Source organism: Macaca nemestrina, chromosome 10, assembly GCF_043159975.1.
Source record: "Macaca nemestrina isolate mMacNem1 chromosome 10, mMacNem.hap1, whole genome shotgun sequence".
NCBI lineage: Eukaryota > Metazoa > Chordata > Mammalia > Primates > Cercopithecidae > Macaca > Macaca nemestrina.
The window spans coordinates 21,568,928-21,589,716 of NC_092134.1; the positions used below are offsets into that span (position 1 = coordinate 21,568,928).

Consider the following 20,789-nt stretch of genomic DNA (forward strand, 5'->3'; position numbering starts at 1 on the left):
AGCTCAGGAAAATTACCATACCAGTTCCTATGGCCTCGCCGTACTGCCAGGGTGGATGCTGTTGGAAATTTGCAGACATTCACAAAATGCAAAATCTCAACCTTAGACACCCAGAGGAAGAACAATACTAATTTGTACGACAGAGAGCACACTGCTGTGAAGCATCAGGTCCTTAGTGCTTGCTTGAGAGGACTCTGGGCACTGCATGATGAATTTTCTTCCTTGGTCTCATATTCACCAGACCATATGTTAGGTCACTTACCTGGACCTGGCAGAGACTATGGAAGCACATGAAGGAATAAGCCAGATCCTGGTGGTCCCCAAAACATGCCCTTCCTTCTATAAGCTATAGTAATTCTTCACAGCATGGAATGGATACACTGAAATGTTTGCCTGAAATGCTGTCTTTGTAGATAAGGAAGGAAACGTCTTTTTTTCAGAAAAAGGCTCACTCAGTCACCCAGGCTGGAGTGCAGTGGTACAATCTCAGCTCACTGCAACCTCCGCCGCACAGGTTCAAGTGATTCTCATGCCTCAGCCCCGCAAGTAGCTGAGATTACAGGCATGCGCCACCAAGTCTGGCTAATTTCTGTATTTTCAGTAGAGACGGGGTTTCACCATGTTGGCCAGGCTGATCTCAAACTCCTGACCTCAGGTGATCCGCCTGCCTCAGCCTCCCAAGGTGCTGGGATTACAGGTGTGAGCCACTGCGCCTGGCCAAGAAGGAAATTTCTGTCCACAAAGAGATAAGGCAGTGGATGGATCAGCATCAGTATCTGTGGAATACTGGGAACATTTGTGCAAGGATTGTTTCTCCCCATCCACAGTTGCTTTTTCTGTCTACAGTACAGATGCTGGGGGCAAATATATACAAACAACATTCATAATTATATATCTAAGACAAAATACACTTTACATATAGCTTTTGTTTTGGAATTAAAAAACCTTTGTTGTTTTTTTCTGATAAAGTAGTGCCTGTGCATTGAAAATTTTTCAGACAATATATTTCATAGAAAGCTACACAAAAGAAAGTAGGCTGAGTACAGTAGCTCACACCTATAATCCCAGCACTTTGGGAGGCCAAAGTGGGAGGATTGCTTGAGGCCAGGAGTCTGATACCAGCCTGGGCCACATGATGAAACCTTGTCTCTAGAAAAAATTTAAAAATTAGCTTGGCGTGGTGGCATGCACCTGTAATTCTAGCTACTTGGGAAACTGAGGTGGGAGGATCACTTAAGCCCAGGAGTTTGAGGTTGCAGTGAGCTTTGATGGTGCCACCGCATTGCAGCCTGGGGACACAGAGCAAGACCCCATCTCTCTTTTTTTTTTTTTTTTTTTTTTTGAGACGGAGTCTTGCTCTGTCGCCTGGGCTGGAGTGCAGTGGCCGGATCTCAGCTCACTGCAAGCTCCGCCTCCCAGGTTTACGCCATTCTCCTGCCTCAGCCTCCCATATAGCTGGGACTACAGGCGCCCGCCACCTCGCCCGGCTAGTTTTTTGTATTTTTTAGTAGAGACGGGGTTTCATCGTGTTAGCTAGGATGGTCTCGATCTCCTGACCTCGTGATCTGCCCGTCTCGGCCTCCCAAAGTGCTGGGATTACAGGTTTAAGCCACCGCGCCCGGCCAAGACCCCATCTCTTAAAAAAAAAAAAAAAAAAAAAAAGAAGAGGAAGAGGAAGGAAGGAAGGAAGGAAGGAAGGAAGGAAGGAAGGAAGGAAGGAAACAGGACAAGCAATCCTATCTTTCAGAAATAGCCAACGTTAACAATCTGGTATATGTCCTTTGAAAATAACGAGGCTGTTAAAACTCAATCCAAAAAATACTTCTTTAATTTTAGAGCTAAAGCATATAGCATTTTTCACAGCCCCGGAGTTAGTAAGCATGTGAGGAAACTGGCACCTCATATGCTGTTGATGGAAGCGTAAACAAGCACAACCTCTGCAGACACAGCAATTTGATAATTTCTGTCAAAATCTGAAATGCACATACATTTGATGTAGTAATTCTACTTCCAGAAATTTCTTCCATATATATTTATGAAAGTAAGCAAAGGTTATGTACAAGGCTGTTTGTGCAGAATTGTTCATAATAAAAATAACTAGAAAAGTTAAATGTATATTAATAAGGTGCTTATTACATCAATTATGATATATTCAGATAACGGAATACCACACAGATGTTAAAACATATAAACTTGCCCAAAGGTCAGCAAAATATGGTTTGGGGGCAAATCTGTCTCCTATCTATTTTTTTAAGAGATGGGGTCTTGCTGTGTTGCTCAGGCTGGCCTCGAACTCCTGGGCTCAAATGAACCTCCACCTCAGTCTCCCTAGTAGCTGGAACTATAGGCACACACCAGCATGCCTGGCTCTACCTATTTTCGTAAATAAAGTCTTATTGGAACACAGCCACACTTGTTTACTATTGTCTATTATTGCTTTCTTGCTGCAATGGTAGAAGTTAATAGTTATGACTGAGAGTATGGTTCACAAGGCCTATCTAGCCTTTCTTTATTTTTTTTTTTAAGATGGGGTCTTAAAATACAAGTAGCATTTACAACAGCAAAAAAAAAAAAAAAAAAAAAAAAAAAGATGGGGTCTTGCTGCTGCCCAGGCTGGGGTGCTGTGGCACAGTCATGGCCCACTTCAGCCTCAAGCTCCCAGGATCAAGTGATCCTTCTGCCTTAGCCTCCTGAGGAGCTGGGATTACAGGTGCGTGCTACCATGCCGAGCAATTTTTTTATTTTTTGTAGAAATGGGGATCTCACTATGTTGCCCAGGCTAGTCTCAAACTCCTGGCCTCAAACAATCTCCCACTTCGGCCTCCCAAACTGCTGGGATTGTAGGCATGAGCCATCGCATCCACTATGTCTAGCCCTTTACAGAAAAAGTTTGCTAAGCCCCAAACTAGATCGTAGACATATGCCAACTGATAAAGATGGCAAAATATCATACTGAGTCAAAAAAAGGTATGGAACAGTCTACAGCATATGATCCAGTTTGTATACACACACACAGACACACACACTCACACACACACACATGGGCAATTTTTTGAAAATAAACAAGAAACTTTTCACAATGATAATCACTGAAGTCTGGAATCAACTGGGAAAGGGTCGAGGTGGCAGCAGGAAATTTCCTCTGTATTTTATACTCTTTTAGCAGTTACTATTCAATAAATGGGGTTGGCATAACTAGGTTTCAATATGGAATAAAAATTAAATTAAATAATCTTTCAGGCCATCACAAAACCAATTCCCAATACAGTAAATATCCAAGTCAGAAAAATAAAATTCTAAAAAATTGAAAACAATACAGAAGGCTAGGCATGGTGACTCATGGCTAAAATCCTAGCACTTTGGGAGGTGGAGGTGGACAGATTGTTTACACTCCCAAGTTCAAGTTCATGTTTTAACATCTGTGTGGTATTCCGTTACACTCCCAAGGCCAGCCTGGGTAACATAGTGAAACCCTATCTCTACAAAAAATACAAAAATGAGCCAGGTTTGGTGGTGCAAGCCTGTAGTCTCAGCAACCTGTGAGGCTGAAGGAGGACAGCTTGAGCCTGGGAGGCAGAGGTTGCAGTGAGCCAAGGTCACTCCACTTTACTCTAGCCTGAGTGGCAGAGTGAAATTTCATCTTGAAAGAAAAACAAAACTTTGGTACAGCTAAAACCATTATCAATAAAATCAAAAGACAATGCATAAACGAGAAAATATTCGCAAGTGATACAACAGATAAAAGGTTATTACTGGCCAGGCGCAGTGGCTCACGCCTGTAATCCCAGCATTTTGGGAGGCAGAGGCAGGAGGATTATCTGAGGTAGGGAGTTCAAGACCAGCCTGACCAACATGGAGAAACCCCGTCTCTACTAAAAATACAAAATTAGCCGGGCGTGGTGGTGCATGCGTGTAATCCCAGCTACTTAGGAGGCTGAGGCAGGAGAAGTGCTTGAACTTGGGAGGTGGAAGTTGTGGTGAGCCAAGATTGCGCCACTGCATTCCAGCCTGGGCAACAAGAGCAAAACTCCATCTCAAAAAGAAAAAAAGGTTATTACTGAAAATTAGCAAGAAAAGTGAGCAATTCATGGAAAAACTGAATGACCAATAATATTAAAAAAAAAAAAAAGAAAGGCTCACTACTCAGGAGGCAGGAGGATCACTTCAGACTAGGAGTTTGAGACCAGCCTGACAGCCTGGGCAATACAGCAAGATGCTCTCTCAGAAAACAAACAAACAACAACAACAACAACAAAACAAAGCCAGCCAGATGCAGTGGCTTGTGCCTATAATCTCAGCACCTTGAAACCCTGAGGCAGGTGGGTCATTTCAGGTCAGGAGTTCAAGACCAGCCTGGCCAACATGGTGAAACCCCATCTCTACTAAAAACATACAAAAAATTAGCCAGGCATGGTGGTACACGCCTGTAGTCCCAGCTACTAGAAAGGCTGAGCCATGAGAATAGCTTGAACTAGGGAGGCAGAGGTTACAATGAGCCGAGATCACACCACTGCACTCTAACCAGGGTGACAGAGTGAGACTCCGACTCAAAAAAAATAAAAAATAAAAGGCTCAAACTCAGTCACAATCAGGCAAATGAACATTAAAATAACAGAAAGAAAAAAAAAAAAAGGCCAGGCCCGGTGGCTTACGCCTATAATCCCAGCACTTTGGGAGGCTGAGGCGAACGGAACACGAGGTCCGGAGATTGAGATCATCCTGGCTAACACAGTGAAACCCGTCTCTACTAAAAATACAAAAAATTAGCAGGGCATGGTGGCAGGCGCCTGTAGTCCCAGCTACTCAGGAGGTTGAGGCAAGAGAATGGTGTGAACCCAGGAGGCGGAGCTTGCAGTGAGCCGAGATGGCATCACTGCACTCCAACCTGGGCAACACAGCAAGACTCTGTCTCAAAAAAAAAAAAAAAAAAAAGAGACCAACCTGGTCAACATGGCGAAACCCTGTCTCTACTAAAAATACAAAATTAGCTGAGTATGGTGGCACACACCTGTAATACCAGTTACTTCGGAGGCTGAAGCATGAGAATTGCTTGAACCTGGGAGATGGAGGTTGCAGTGAGCCAAGATCATGCCATTGCACTTCAGCCTGGGCAACAGAGTGAGGCTCTGTCTCAAAAAAAAGGAAAAGGAAAGAAACCACAAAGATGGAATTTTCATCTACCACACTAACAAAATTTTTTTTTTTTTTTTTTGAGGCGGAGTCTCGCTCTGTCGCCCAGGCTGGAGTGCAGTGGCCAGATCTCGGCTCACTGCAAGCTCCGCCTCCCGGATTTACGCCATTCTCCTGCCTCAGCCTCCCGAGTAGCTGGGACTACAGGCGCCCGCCACCTCGCCCAGCTAGTTTTTTGTATTTTTTAGTAGAGACGGGGATTCACTGTGTTAGCCAGGATGGTCTCGATCTCCTGACCTCGTGATCCGCCCGTCTTGGCCTCCCAAAGTGCTGGGATTACAGGCTTGAGCCACCGCGCCCAGCCTAACAAAAATTTTAAAGTCAAACATTCTGAAATTTCGAAATCATTATACCCTCTGAATTCAATTTTTTTTTTTCAAGATGGAGTCTTGATCTGTCACCCAGGCTGGAGTGCAGTGGTGCTATCTTGGCACACTGCAACCTCTGCCTCCTGAGTTCCAGCAATTCTTCTGCCTCAGCCTTCTGAGTATCTGGGATTACAGGCATGGTTTACCATGCCCAACTAATTTTTTTTTTTTTTTTTTTGAGACAGAGTCTCGCTCTGTCGGCCAGGTTGGAGTGCAGTGGTGCGATCTTGGCTCACTGCAAGCTCCACCTCCCGGGTTCATGCCATTCTCCTGCCTCAGCCTCCCAAGTAACTGGGACCACAGGCGCCTGCCACCACACCCAGCTAATTTTTTGTATTTTTAGTAGAGACAGGGTTTCACCATGTTAGCCAGGATGGTTTCAATCTCCTGACCTCGTGATCCAACCACCTTGGCCTCCCAAAATGCTGGGATTACAAGCATGAGTCACCATGCTCGGCCTAAATTCAATCTTAAAGTGTTTGAGCTTTGGTATGAAAATGCATTTTTGGAGAAAAATAAAGTAAAATAAAAAATAAAAAACTAAAATGTTTGGGCTGTACTTTGAATTCTTTGTTGTGTGTACTAATTTTATAGTAAACTAATAGCTTAAATCAAGCTTTTCTGAAAAGGGCCAGATGATAAATATTTTAGGCTTTGAAGGCATTAGGGACCCTGTTGAAATTACTCAACTCTGCCAGTGCAGGGCAAAAGCAGTCATGGACAATATGTAAACAAATGGGCAAGACAGTTTTCTAAAAAAATTTCATTTTTATGGACATTGAAATGTGAATTTCACATAATTTTCACATGTCACAAAATATTATTCTTGTTTTGATTTTTTCAATTAGTATTTCAAAACATAAAAGTCATTCTTGGCTGACAGGCCATACAAAAACAGACAGCAGGTGAGGCATGGTAGCTCACGCCTGTAATTCCAATGACTCAAGAGGCCAAGGCAGGAGGATCACTTGAGCCCAGGAGTTTGAGACTAGCTTGAGCAACATAGCAAGACCCCATCTCTATAACAAACAAAAATTAGGCACAGTGGCTAACACCTGTAGTCCAGCTACTTGGGAGCCTGAGGCAGGACTGTTTGAGCCCAGGAGTTTCAGACTGCAGTGACAGTCTTGCTCTGTCTCCCAAGCTGCAGTGCAATGGTGTGATCTCAGCTCACTGCAACCTCTGTTTCCTGGGTTCAAGCGATTCTCCCTGCTCAGCCTCCAGAGTAGCTGTGATTACAGGTGCCCACCACCATGCCTGGCTTATTTTTGTATTTTTAGTACAGACAGGGTTTTGTCATGTTGGCCAGGCTGGTCTCAAACTCATGACCTCAAGTGATCCACCCATCTCTCGTCCTCCCAAAGTGCTGAGATTACAGGCGTGAGCCACCGCACCTTGCCAATTCTAGCATATTCTTATCAAATGACCCTTGATATGGTTCATTTGAAATAAACATCAGAAGCTCCAGTCAAGCAAAAGACAAAGTATAAGGCATCACTATTTTTTTCACACACCTACCCATCAAATATTTCCTGAATGACTGAGACAGCCTGCAGAGCTAACACTGCAACAGTGAAGTGAAGAAATCCCAGATCTGGGGTCCTGGAATCCAAGAGCCCCATAGAGGAGACATGAACACATCCCACTGCAAACTAAAATGTCTCAGTGAAGGTGAAACTTGCATGGGAATTGGCTATCCAGGAACATTCTGCCCAGGTTGCAAATGAGGTTGGAGAAGTCTTGACAGAAGAGGACTCTTGAAGTTAATAACAACCATGAGATTTATTGAGTGTTCAAAAGATTCCAGTCATTGCTGAATAATATCCCCTTAAATTTGCCATTAAAAGCATCAGTAGGATTTGAACAGGCAGAGGAGACAGGGAGGAAACAGAGCTTGCAAAGGCATAAACATGCAAATGCGCCTGGCATGCCTGGGGAGCATCAGGTAGTCCATAGCAGGAAAGCTAGAACTGAGAGGAGCCCTGAATCCCAGGCGAAAGCTTCCAGACTTAATCTAGGGGACTACATGCAGGTATTCAAGGTTTTCAAGCCAGGGATGAAAGGAACAAGATCTATGCTTTATTTTTATTTTATTTATTATTTTGTGACAGGGTCTCACTTTGTCACCCAGGCTGGAGTGCAGTGGTGCAATCTCAGCTCACTGAAGCCTCAACCGCCTGGGCTAAAGTGATCCTCCTACCACAGCCCCTCAAGTAGCTGGGACTACATCCATGCACCACCACACCCAGGTAAGTTTTTTGTATTTATCGTAGAGATGAGGTTTCACCAGGTTAGCCAGGCTGGTCGTGAACTCCTGTGCTCAAGTGATCTGCCCACCTTGGCCTCCTGAAGTGCTGAGATTACAGGTGTGAGCCGCTAAGCGCAGAAGCAAGATCTATGTTTTAGAAAGGTAATTCTGGAGCTGGGAGGAGATTTTGTAAAATCCAGAAAGCCAGAGGCAGGGAAAGAGTTAGGAGGCTGATGACATCATTTGGGTGAGAGAAGGCAAGGGTGGAGGCAGTGGGAATGGAGAGAAGTGAATTGGTTCTTAAGATATTCTGGAGAAAGTCAAGAAACTTTCTGTTCACTGATCTTTATGTTCTTCCCCACTGCCTTTTTTTTTAGAGACAGGTTCTCTAAAAAAGCCTGTTGCCCAGTCTGGGATGCAGTGGTGCAATCCTAGCTCAAGATGGGGTCTCACTGTGTTGCTCAGGCTTAGTCTTTACGTTCTTTGTAAAAGAATAGATTCAGCTGTCTGCAGAACAAGAATATTTGGGGGTGGTAAGGAGCAGGGGGAGCAGACAGTCTGGAACAGCCCCTGAGGTAAACATGACAGAGATATGAGTGAAGGAACAGAGAGGCTCAGGTGTAGCACCAAGGGCCCACCTGAGGCTGGAGCTCAAAACTAGCTTGTGCAGCCAGTTTGCATGGCTGAGTAATTTGGTCAGCAGTGCTGGAAAGCCTAGACATGCAGGCATAGAAAACCTGTGCCTGGGTTGATTCAGGATGGAGAACTGGCCAGCTGGCCACCGCAGAAGCTCAAAAGGAGAGGGATGGCTGTCTGTCTGCCCCTTTGTCCTTCTTGCTGGCTGGCATGAGAATGTGATAGCAGCAGGTGAGACAGCCAAGACAGACCACGAGGTGAGAGTGGAAATGAAAAGTCACAGTAGAGCAACATGCTAGAAAGAGCTGGAGTCCCTGATACCACAGAGTCACATCACACAGTGCCCCAGACCACATACCTGGGCTTTTATGTGCAAGAGAAACTTCTAGCTTGTTTCAGTCACTATTTTTTTTAGGTTTTCTACTGCCTGAAGCCAAAACGACTCTAACTAATAAAAGCTGAACTGAGTAGAAAAGAAGTAAAACCAGGAAGGGGCAGGTAAAGAGAAGACCAGACACCAGAGGGCTGATTCTTACCCTGTCAGTCCAGAAGCAGGTTTAGAGGGAGTGGGGTAGAACAGAGGAAGGCTGTAATCAAAAGGGGACTTTCAGCATTCTAGATTTCAGAAGCAGCACAGTTCCCAAGAAAAAGTGGTTAAATTCTTTGGGTTTTTTGTTTGTTTGTTTTTGAGTAAGGGTCTTCCTCTGTTACACAGGCTGGAGTGCAGTGGCATGATCATGGCTGACTACAGCCTCAACCACCTGGACTCATGTGATCCCCCCACCTCAGCCTCCTAAGTAGCTAGAACTACAGGTGCATGTCAACGTGCCCAGATAATTTTTAAATTTCTGCAGATATGGGGTCTCATTATGTTGTTCAGGCTGGTCTTGAACTCCTGGGCTCAAACGACCCTCCCACCTCGGTCTCCCAAAGTGCTGGGATTACAGGCCTCAGTCACTGTGCCCTGCCTTGGTGGTTAAATTCTAATCACAGTACTCATGGCAGCTCATCATTGATTGAGAATTTAGGATGCACTGAGCAATCACTGTGCTAAGCAAGTGCTTCCCACGGATAACTCTCCGCCAGATCCCAAGGAGGAAGGCACTACCATTAGCTCTCATTTAATGATGAGGAAAGTAAGATATGGAGAAGCTAAACCATGTGCCCAAGACACTCAGCCCCCTAGTGGTGCTTGGAATTTGACTCGAGAGCCAGAGCATGGCCTGCTAGGACACACTGCTGCCCAAGTGTTCCCCTCTGCCTTCCTGATCACCCTCCATTCTCCCACCACCACCCTAGTCCCCCAAAGTGAAACAGAATGAATAGCTCACCCGCAGCGACTCTCCCGGGAGAAGGAATGAGAACTCCGCCCATGTCGAAAATCACTGCTCTATAGGTGCTGCCTCCAAGGTGCGTCCATCGGTGGGACCCCTGGTGCCTGCGCTGGATGTGTTTCAGGAAGGCTGTCCTCCACGCCCACTGGAGACAGGAGGACTGGCAACAGCTCCTTACACACATGGTGAAGCCGAGGCTGTGTGGGAAGAAGGCACAGGGCGTGACGTGCCTGCACTGCCTCCCACGCAGGCCTCCATCCTAGAGTCAGAGGGGCCAGCCAGACATCTCTAACCCATCTCCAACAGGCACTTCGAATCACACCCACAACTGACCTCAGTGTCTCCTCCCTCCCTGGCTACTCGGTCAAGGGCTCCATCGTTCACTCGGCTGCCCAAGCTAGAAAGCTGGGACTCGCCCTGACTTTCCGCAATTTCTTTTTTTTTTAGAGACGGAGTCTTGCTCTGTCACCCAAGCTGGAGTGCAGTGGCACAATCTCAGCTCACTGTGAGCTCCGCCTCCCGGGTTTACACCATTCTCCTGCCTCAGCCTCCCGAGTAGCTGGGACTACAGGTGCCCGCCACCACGCCCAGCTAATTTTTTGTATTTTTAGTAGAGACGGGGTTTCACTGTGTTAGCCAGGATGGTCTCAATCTCCTGACCTCGTGATCTACCCGCCTTGGCCTCCCACAGTGCTGGGATTACAGGCATGAACCACCACACCTGGTAACTTTCCGCAGTCTTTACCTCACCACGCCCCATATAGTTCTGTGCTGTCAAGTCTTCCTCCTGAAAATCTCATCTACCTCTTTGCATTCTCACTGCCACCATCTTGCCCATGGATCCTAACTGGCCCCCTTGCCTCTTCTCAGACCTCTCTCCAATTTTTTCTTCACCCTCCAGTCAGAGTATTCTTTCAAAATTGCAAATCTGGGCCAGGCACAGTAGCTCATGCCGGTAATCCCACCACTTTGGGAGGCCGAGGTGGGTGGATCACCTGGGGTTGGGAGTTCGAGACCAGCCTGACCAATATGGAGAAACCCCATCTCTACTAGAAACACAAAATTGGCTGGGCATGGTGGCACATGCCTGTAATCCCCTCTACTCTGGAGGTTGAGGCAGGAGAATCGCTTGAATCCGGGAGGCGGAGGTTGCAGTGAGCCAAGATCGTGCCATTGCACTCCAGCCTGGGCAACAAGAGCAAAACTCCATCTCAAAAAACAAACAAACAACTCTTTCAATGGCTCCTCATTGCCCTTAAAATAAACTCTCAATTCCTAAGCCTGGCTTAAAAGGCCCTCTAAGGTCTACTCCCATCAGGCACAGTGGCACGGGCCTGTAATCTCTTCACTTAGGGAGGCTGAGATGGGCAGATCACTTGAGGTCAGGAGTTGGAGACCAGCCTGGCCAACATAGCGAAACCCCATCTCTACTAAAAAACACAAAAATAAGCTGGGCATGGTGTTGGGCGCCTGTAATCCCAGCTACTCGGGAGGCTGAGGTAGGAGAATTGCTTGAACCTGGGAAGCGGAGGTTGCAGTGAGCTGAGATTGTGTCACTGCAGTCCAACCTGGTTGACAAAGCCAGACCCCATCTTAGGAAAAAAAAAAAAAAAAAAAAAAAACTCATTCCTTTTTGCAGCAACTCCCCATTTTTTCTCCTCAACCTGGGATGATCTGGACACGCATCTCTACATGCAGTTTCCTCAAACCCATGTTCTCCTCCTTTGCAATGCTGTGTTCCACCAGCTGCCTGGCTAATTCCAAACAGTTCTTTGGGTTGTAGTTTACCAGTCACTGTCTTCATGAAGCCTCTTCTGGAAGTCAGAAAAGACTCATTAGGAGTTTCTCCTGTGTGCTCCTAAGATGTCCTGTACTCGCCTCCTCCTAGCACTTACGATGACACCCTCACACCACAAAACACTATCATTTCCACTTACAGATCACTGCAGCAGCCTAGTAACTGTTCCCCAAACTTACTTTCGAACGGTTCAGAAAAAAAAAAAAGACAGACACAACACACATACATGCACACGTATACAGATGCATACCTATATACACCTGTGTATAGAGAAAACCAAACATGGCCAGACATTAATAGTGAGTCTAGATGAAAGGTATAACGGGAGATTATTGTTCTTTCGACTTTTCTATAAGCTTGAAATAAAAAGATGGGGAAAAAACCAAAATAATAAAGGAAAATTCTAGTTTCTTCATGAAAATTTTTAAGCTTTTGATGTGATTTCTACAGTTAAAAAGCTTACTAAAAATCAGGAGAGTGCAAAACAGGTTGGTAAGACAGCCTCTGAGTTTAGAGGAGTCAATTCCGTGGGGCCAAAAGAACTCCATAACTATATAGTTTGAGCATCCCCCATCCAAATATCTGAAATCTAAAATGCTCCAAAATTAGAAACTTTTTTATTTTTGAGAGTCTCACTCTGTTGCCCAGGCTGGAGTGTAGTGGCATGAATTTGGCTCACTGCTACCTCTGCCTCCCGGGTTCAAGTGATTCTCCTACCTCAGCCTCCCAAGTAGCTGGTACTACAGGTGGTACCAGGCACCACCATACCTGGTTAATTTTTGTATTTTTAATAGAGATGGGGTTTCGCCATGTTGGTCAGGTTGGTATCAAACTCCTGACCTCAGGTGATTCACCTACCTTGGCCTCCCAAAGTGCTGGAATTACAGGCGTGAGCCACAGTGCCCGGCCAGGACTCAAAAAACTGCACAGGTTGAGCATCCCTAATCCAAATATCCAAAACTCAAAGTGATCCAAAATCCAAAACTTTTTGAGCCCCCACACGATGCCACAGTGAAAAATTCCACACGTAAGTACTTAACACAAACTTTGTTTCATGCACAAAATTATTTAAAATATTGTATAAAATTACCCTCAGTCTATATGTATACAATGTATATGAAACATAAGTGAATTTCATGTTCAGACTTGGGTCCCAACCCCAAGATATCTCATTATACATATGCAGATATACCAAAATCCAAAATCTGAACTACTTCTGGTTCCAAACATTTGGGATAAGGGATACTCAACCTCTATAAGCACCTAGAGAAAGGACTCTTAAGTGGTAAATCCTGAATATAATGTGTTTCTCATGTATAGTCAGCCCTCTGTATTTGTGAGTTCCACATCTGCAGATTCGGCCAACCACAATAGAAAATATTCTAAGTAAAACAAAACACACACACACAGTACGGGCGCAGTGGCTGACACCTGTAATGCCCAGAACTTTGGGATGCCAATGCAGGCGGATCACCTGAGGTTGAGAGTTCGAGACCAACCTGGTCAACATTGTGAAACCCCGTCTCTACTAAAAATACACACAAAAAAAATTAGCTGGGTGTGGTGGTGCACGCCTGTAATCCCAGATACTCGGGAAGCTGGGACATGAGAATCACTTGAACCCGGGAAGTGGAGGTTGCAGTGAGCCAAGATCGCACCACTGCACTCCACATTCCAGCCTGGGTTATACAGCGAGACTCCATCTCAAAAACAAACAAACAAAAAAACCCAATAAAATAACAATACAACAAAAAATGCAAACAAAAAATACAGGCTAACAACTATTTACATAGTACTTACACTGTTTTAGGTATACATATATATGTATGTATATATTTATATATTTTGATATGAGTATAATTTGATACATATAATATATATTAAATATATATATTTGTTGATATGGTGTCTCCCTCTGTCACCAGGCTATAGTGCAGTGGCATGATCTTGGCTCACTGCAAACTCCGCCTCCCAGGTTCAAGCGATTCTCCTGCCTCAGTCTCCCAAGTAGCTGGGATTACAGGTGTGCGCCACCACGCCCGGCTAATTTTTGTATTTTTAGTGGAGACAGAATTTCACCATGTTGACCAGAATGGTCTCGATCTCCTGACCTCGTGATCCACCCACCTCAGCCTCCCTAAGTGCTGGGATTACAGGCATAAGCCATCATGTCCAGCCAGTATTATAAGTAATCCAGGGATTACTTAACTCATATCCTGCTTGCCCTGAGAATACTGTGCTGGCAGCGTGCTGCACATTTTTTGCTTTCTCTTTTTTTTTTTTTTTTTTGAGACAAAGTCTCGCTGTTGCCCAGGCTAGAGTGCAGTAGCGTGATCTCGGGTCACTGCAACCACCTCCCGGGTTCAAGCAGTTCTCTTGCCTCAGCCTCCTGAGTAGCTGAGACTACAGGGCTTGCCACCACATCCAGCTAGTTTTTTGTATTTTTAGTAGAGAGGGGTTTTCACAATGTAGGCCAGGCTGGTCTTGAGCTCCTGACCTTAAGTGATCCACCTGCCTCGGCCTCCCAAAGTGCTGGGATTACAAGCATGAGCCACTGTGCCTGGCCAAGTACTTTTTTTTTCTAAACGGGAAATGGGTTAAAGCATATAGGAGGTTGTGCATAGGTTATAAACAAATGCTACACCATTGAATATCAGGAACTTGAGCATCCACAGATTTTGGTATCTGCAGGGAGTCCTGCAACCATCTGCTGAGGATACCACCATGCAATGACAGTAAGTGGAAATTTGCTCAATTTGGGGGCAATATTTGAAACTAAAAATGTCAAGGTTCATTCGTATTTTCAGTTTTACTTACGTTCCTATGCCAAGGCCAATGTTTATGATAGAAGGAGAAATTTACTTACACACTTGTAAAAGTGGTCAATACATTTTGTGTGAGGGCTTAGTGGAGATGAAAAATGCTTTTGGGGCCTGAAGGGGCAACTTTAATCCTTATGGAGGACACTGTCCTCCACGTAGTCGCGCTAACCAACATGTGGGAAATGTTCCCACAAGCAGTCTGCTTATTCCTTCAACTACAGAAGACTGTTCTGCTCTAGCCACTTCCCAAGGCAGGAAATGCTGTCATTTCTCATACCTCTAGGCCTTGGTACCTGCTGTGCTCACTGACTGGAACACCTTTCCCTGCTTTATCTGTTAGATGAATTTCCATTCACTTTGACATCATAACCTCAGTTTTAGCTCCTCTGGGGAGCCTTTTCTTTTCTTTTTCCAGGTAGAGTGTGGGACTTTTTTTTTTTCACTCCCATTGCCTCTTCTCCAAATCTTTGGCAGAGCACTTACCCCATTACGCAGTAACTGCTTTCATTTTTTTTTCTTGCAACAGAGTCTTGCTCTGATGACCAGGCTGGAGGGCAGTGGAGCAATCTTGGCTCACTGAAGCCTCTGCTTCCCAGGTTGAAGCAATTCTCCTCCCTCAGCCTCACATGTAGCTGGGACTGCAGGCGTGCACCACCATGCCCGGCTAAGTTTGGTTTTTTTTGAGACAGTCTTGCTCTGTCTCCGAGGCTGGAGTGCAGTGGCTCGATCTCGGCTCACTGCAAGCTCTATGTCCCAGGTTCACATCATTCTCCTGCCTCAGCCTCCTGAGTAGCTGGGACTATAGGCGCCCACCACCTCGCCCAGCTAATTTTTTGTATTTTTAGTAAAGATGGGGTTTCACTGTGTTACCCAGGATGGTCTCGATATGCTGACCTCGTGATCCGCCCACCTTGGCCTTCCAAAGTGCTGGGAATACAAGGTTTTGTACTTTTTTTTAGTAGAGTCGGGATTTCACCATGTTGGCCAGGCTGGTCTTGAACCCCTGACCTCAAGTGATCCTCCCATCTCAGCCTCCCAAAGTGCTGGGATTACAGGCAAGAGCCACCGTGCCCGGCCTGTTTTCACGTCTACGTGTTCCTGAACTCATAAGCTCCTTTTAAGACAAGGACTATCTTATTCATCTCTCTCTCTATATATATACATCCCCTGGGACTTAGTACAGGTTTTAGACACATAGCAGGTGCTTCATATGAGTTGGAAGGATGCATAAACTGGAGATATCAGAAAATAGGGAAAAGCTGGGTACAGGTTTAATCCTTGGCAGCCACAAAGAGCTGTAACATTCCCAACCTGCCCAACTCTGGCTAACAGTTCTAGTTATCTGTTACTGGTATCTACTATAAAGAAGATTTGTCAGGCTGGGCGCAGTGGCTCACGCCTGTAATCCCAGCACTTTGGGAGACCGAGGCGGACAGATCACCTAAAGTCAGGAGTTCGAGACCAGCCTGACCAACAAGGCAAAACCCCATCTCTACTAAAAATACAAAAATTAGCCGGGCATGGTGGCAGGTGCCTGTAATCCCAATTACTCGGGAGGCTGAGGCAGGATAATCACTTGAACCTAGGAGGCGGAAGTTGCAGCGAGCCAAGATGGTGCCATTGCACTCCAGCCTGGGCGACAGAGCGACACTGTCTCAAAAAAAAAAAAAAAAAGATTTATTTGTCTTCTTTCTGACACTCAAAATGGGATTAGCATGATAATGCAGACTTGCTACCTAAATGATGTTCTCATAAAAATGCACACACAGTGTGTGTTGTCATACATTAAGAAGATGCTTGGGGCCAGGCACGGTGGCTTACGCCTGTAATCCCAGCACTTTAGGAGGACGAGGCGGGCAGATCATGAGGTCAGGAGTTCGAGATAAGCCTGACCAACATGGTGAAACTCCATCTCTAAAAAAAATACAAAAATCAGCTGGGCGCGGTGCTGCGTGCCTGTAGCTCCAGCTACTTGGGAGACTGAGGCAGGAAAATCACTTGAACCCAGGAAGCCGAGGTTTGCAGTGAGCCGAGATCGTAGGGAGCCGAGATCACACCACTGCACTCCAGCCTGGGCAACAGAGTGAGACTCTGTCTCAAAAAAAAAAAAAAAGGTTTGTTTAGTAAAGAGATACAGAGTGTTGGTTCTGGATTCAGGTTGCCTGGATTTCAATTCCAGCTCTGCCACTACTACCTGTGTAATCCTGAGCCAGTTACTCTTTCTCTGAGCCTCAGGTTACACCTCTGTAGAATAGGGACATAGTACCAGTTTCATAAAGTTGTTGTTACCATTGCATGAGACAAGGTATATGAAACACTCAAATTAGTACCTGGCACACATTGAAATGTTATCTACTACAGTAATATACTAAAAAAGTTCACAAGAGGTCTCATAGGTTTTATGCATATAGTATGTGTGTATGGTTTATGCACTTTCACTTAACCCTGTGATTCTTCAACGGGGTTATGTTTTTTAACCCCAAGAAGACATTTGGCAAGGTCCAGAGACATCATTGGTTGTCACTATCTGGGGAGAGGTGCTACTAACATCTACTGGGTCAGGCCAGGGATGTTTCTAAACACTCTACAATGCTGAGGACACCCCGCCCCCTTGCCAAAAACAAAAAAAGTAATCAGGACCCAAAATGTCAATACTGCAGAGTTGAGAAACCCTGATTTAAACAGGGCATGTGGAAACGTATTTCATAGGATGTAGTCACAAGATCTATATACACACATATCTTGTAGTCATGTCATAGACATATAGTCCACATACACACACATCTAGAATGTACTATGTACTTATATATGTATTATACAATGTACCTAGAGTAGCATCCTGTCATGTACGTGTCCCATATGCATTAATTGTGTCAATATCTACATACAAAAGCCAGTCTGACATACTGGAAAGAATGCTGAGCCTCAGAAAAGCTAATGTTATCTCCATATACATAATTCCATTTCATCCTCACAACTGCATGAGGATATATCATGCCAACTTTATGCAATGACTATACTATCAAGACTGCACAACTGCTGATGTAGGTCGACCTCACAGCACAGACAGGAACTGTGTTTATCTTATACGCCAATGTATCTCAAGCATCTCAAGGGTGTCTAGACTCTCAGTAAACATTTGTGAAGTGATAGCACTTTGGGAGACCAAGGAGGTCAGATCAACTAAAGCCAGGAGTTTAGGTGGTTAGGAGTTAGGCGAGGGGAGGAGTCAAAGTGGGGAGGAGGACCCAGGTCTAACTGCAGCACTGCGCTCCTAACCAGCAGATCGCCATCTTTTCTTTTCTTTTCTTTTCTTTTTTTTTTTTGAGACGGAGTTTCGCTCTTGTTGCCCAGGTGGGAGTGCAGTAGCACAATCTCGGCTCACTGCAACCTCTGCCTCCCGGGTTCAAGCGATTCTCCTGTCTCAGCCTCTCAAGTAGCTTGGACTACAGACGCTCGCCACCACGCCCGGCTAATTTTTTCTATTTTTAGTAGAGAGGTTTCACCATGTTGGCCAGGCTGGTCTCGAACTCCTGATATGAGGTGATTCGCCCGCCTCAGCCTCTGGGCTGGGATTACAGGCGTGAGTCACCGCGCCCAGCCAGATCGCCATCTGAATAGCGATCGAGTCACCACTCTCTAAGGCCCCTTAGAAGCAACTTCACCTCTCTGAGCCTCGTTGTACCTATCTGTAAAGTGGGACAGAAACAAAACCACCCATGCTAGGGTTAGAGAGAGGAGTCAAACACAACCAAAGGGGCAAAGTTCTGCATAACAGATAGCTCGGACAATTCGGAGACCTCGCGGAGCCAGGGATCCCGCGCCGTCAGCCGAGGTGGGTTAGGACCAGGCCTCTAGGGCAGGCAGAGGTTAACTCGCGGCTGTACGAAAACACGCAGCTCGGCCTAAGTGCGGGACCCCAGCGTTAGCAATCGCCACGACGTCCTTCCGCTCCGACCTCCTCGAGATCCCGTACGGAAGGGAAGTGGCTGACCCCATGCCGCGCAGCCCAATCGCGGTGCGCGGTCCTGCGCGCATGCGTAAACCGCGGGTCAGCGACGGCGGCCGGGAGGCGGAAGTGGAGGTTGTTGTGGCTCCGAGGGCTGTTCAAGGAGCTGCTGCTGCTGAGGCGGCGGCCACTGCGTTGAGGCGGTGGCGGGGCTGCCGGCCCCGGGCCGCTCGGCCTCTCGGCTCGCCTTCCAGCCTCGCCTGAGCCCGCCGGGGCCCGCGCCGGCCAGCGCCTGCCCTATGAGTGTGTCACTGATTGTCATCCGATTGGAGCTCGCGGAACACTCGCCCGTCCCCGCCGGCTTCGGCTTCAGCGCCGCGGGTGAGTCCCGCGGCCTCGCCACATTCCCTGTAGCCGGGTCTGGGTCCGGAGGGCTCCCTCTCCCAAAGTACTGGCCCGGGAAAAGCCCGCGGCTAGGGCTCTTGCCTCAGGAAGACATGGAGAGGTGATCAGGATCCCTCTCTTTCCCATCCACCCTTGAGAGGCCTTCCCGTTTGTTATCTCAGGGAAGCCCTGCCCCTGAACCTCCTTCCCTGTGCCGTCTGAGGGCATTCCGTTTATACCTGGCACGGCTCCCTCTCGAGAGAGTCGAGTGGTGTGTTTGTCTCACTTGCTTCCTTCTGGGCTTCGTAAAGGCAGGGACTGGGTCCCCAGCAACGCTGGACTGTCCCTGGATTAATTAAATTGTTCCCTTTTGGAAGGATATCCATTGAAGTGCCCCCTAACCATAGTCATAACTAAAATTTAGACACTCCCTATATCCCAACACTGTACTAAGCACCTTTTGTGTATTGTATTCTTTAATTATCTTTGCAACAGCTCTGAGAGGCAGATGGGTGTGGCATGTGCCTCTTACACATTGGGAAACTGAAGTTTAGTGATTTAAATCATTTGCCCAAGGTGAAATGATGGGTGAAACTGGGATTCTCACTCAGTGAGCTGGACTTGAGTCTGAGCTTTTCACATCAGTAACACAAGGAAGCTCCTTAGTGGGGAATGCAGCTCTGGCTCTGTTCCTTGGTCCTCAGATAATTAACTAATAATAACATTCATTCAATAAATACTTGGTCGGGCGCGGTGGCTCACACCTGTAATCCTAGCACTTTGGGAGGCTGAGGCGGGCGGATTACCTGAGGTTGGGAGTTCGAGACCAGCCTGGCCAACATGGTGAAACCCTGTCTGTACTAAAAATACAAAAATTAGCTGGCCGTGGTGACAGGTGCCTGTAATCCCAGCTCATAGAGAGGCTGAGGCAGGAGAATCACTTGAACCCGGGAGGTGGAGGTTGCAGTGACCCAAGATTGTGACACTGCGCTCCAGCCTGGGTGACAAGAGATAAAGTCCATTTCAAAACAAAAAAAAAAAACAAAAAAAAAACTTACGCTCATATTTGCTGGAGCTTTTATTGTGTGCTGAATCGGACAGGGTCTCTGCTTTAATGGCAGCAGCAGTTTCGTGGAGGAAACAGATTATTTAAATAAGTGCAGAATACATGTAGAATTACAACTGTGGTAAGTGCTGTGAAGGAAAGGAGAAACAGTTTGGGAAACTATTACAAGAAGATGTGTTTGGTTTGGAGAGAGGGATGGGGTCAGGTAGAGATGGTGTCATTGGAAACTTCCTGAGGATATGACCTTTGGAGCTGCAAATTAAAGATTGAATATGATTTTATAGCTTATGAGCACCTTTCCAAAGGCTAAAAGTGGCTTCTGAGTTCTGAAAGTCAACTGAATTGATATTAGCCGCATATAGACATCCGCGTGGGTCAGTCATGTAGTCATTTATTCATCAAATATTTAGAGAGCTTCCTCTATGTGCTCCGCACTGTGGTATAAGTGCTGGGAATACAGTGGTGGGCAAAACAGGCCTTGTCCCTGCCCTGACAGAGCCTATATTCGGGATATTTAAGTTAAGCCTCCAAATACCGTTTCCCTTTTCATGTGTTTCATTGATTTAAGACAGTAATCACAGATTTTCATGGTTTGCTTCATGGCATGAGCATAAGCCAGGATGTTTAAGACTACCCCTACAAGTTTTTGAAATTTTGTTTATTAATGGACTTGATATCTTCATTTTGGGCTGAACACAATTTCATTTTATCAGGTGTTACTAAAATGTTAGCTCTTCTGGGCATGATCACTGTTGAACCTTCTCTAAGGCTCCCCCTTTGGCAATTTGCTTTAAAGTGCATGATTTCGGGCCAGGCGCAGTAGCTCACACCTGTTATTCCAGCACTTTGGGAGGTCAAGGTGGGCGGATCACTTGAGGCCATGAGTTCTAGATCAGCCTGTCCAACATGAAGCCCTATCTCTACTGAAAGTACAAAAATTAGCCAGGCCCGTGGTGGCGCGTGCCTGTAATCCCAGCTACTCGGGAGGCTGGGG

At 46.1% G+C, this 20,789-nt stretch overlaps 2 protein-coding genes across 8 annotated transcripts in view; one reads left to right on the forward strand and one right to left on the reverse strand.

Annotated features, from left to right (window-relative positions):
- The window catches only part of LOC105493400 (acyl-CoA dehydrogenase family member 10), a 71,230-nt gene extending 52,830 nt beyond the window's left edge, over positions 1-18,400 (reverse strand). For 4 of the 6 annotated variants that reach the window (XM_024796447.2, XM_024796446.2, XM_011761002.3 and 1 more), the window contains exons 1-2: positions 14,880-18,189; positions 9,774-9,973 (exon numbers count right to left, since the gene is read on the reverse strand). In XM_024796447.2, coding sequence (XP_024652215.2) covers positions 9,774-9,973; positions 14,880-14,884 — 205 coding nt within the window. In that variant the 5' untranslated portion in view covers positions 14,885-18,189. The other 2 variants (XM_011761003.2, XM_071071048.1) reach the window with 2 other exon arrangements.
- Positions 18,401-18,473: 73 nt separating this feature from the next.
- The window catches only part of BRA (BRCA1 associated protein), a 43,368-nt gene continuing 41,052 nt past the window's right edge, over positions 18,474-20,789 (forward strand). Inside the window, exon 1 of one of the 2 annotated variants that reach the window (XM_011761009.3) lies at positions 18,474-18,726. In XM_011761009.3, coding sequence (XP_011759311.1) covers positions 18,645-18,726 — 82 coding nt within the window. In that variant the 5' untranslated portion in view covers positions 18,474-18,644. The remainder of the gene's footprint in view (positions 18,727-20,789) is intronic. The other variant, XM_011761007.3, reaches the window with a different exon arrangement.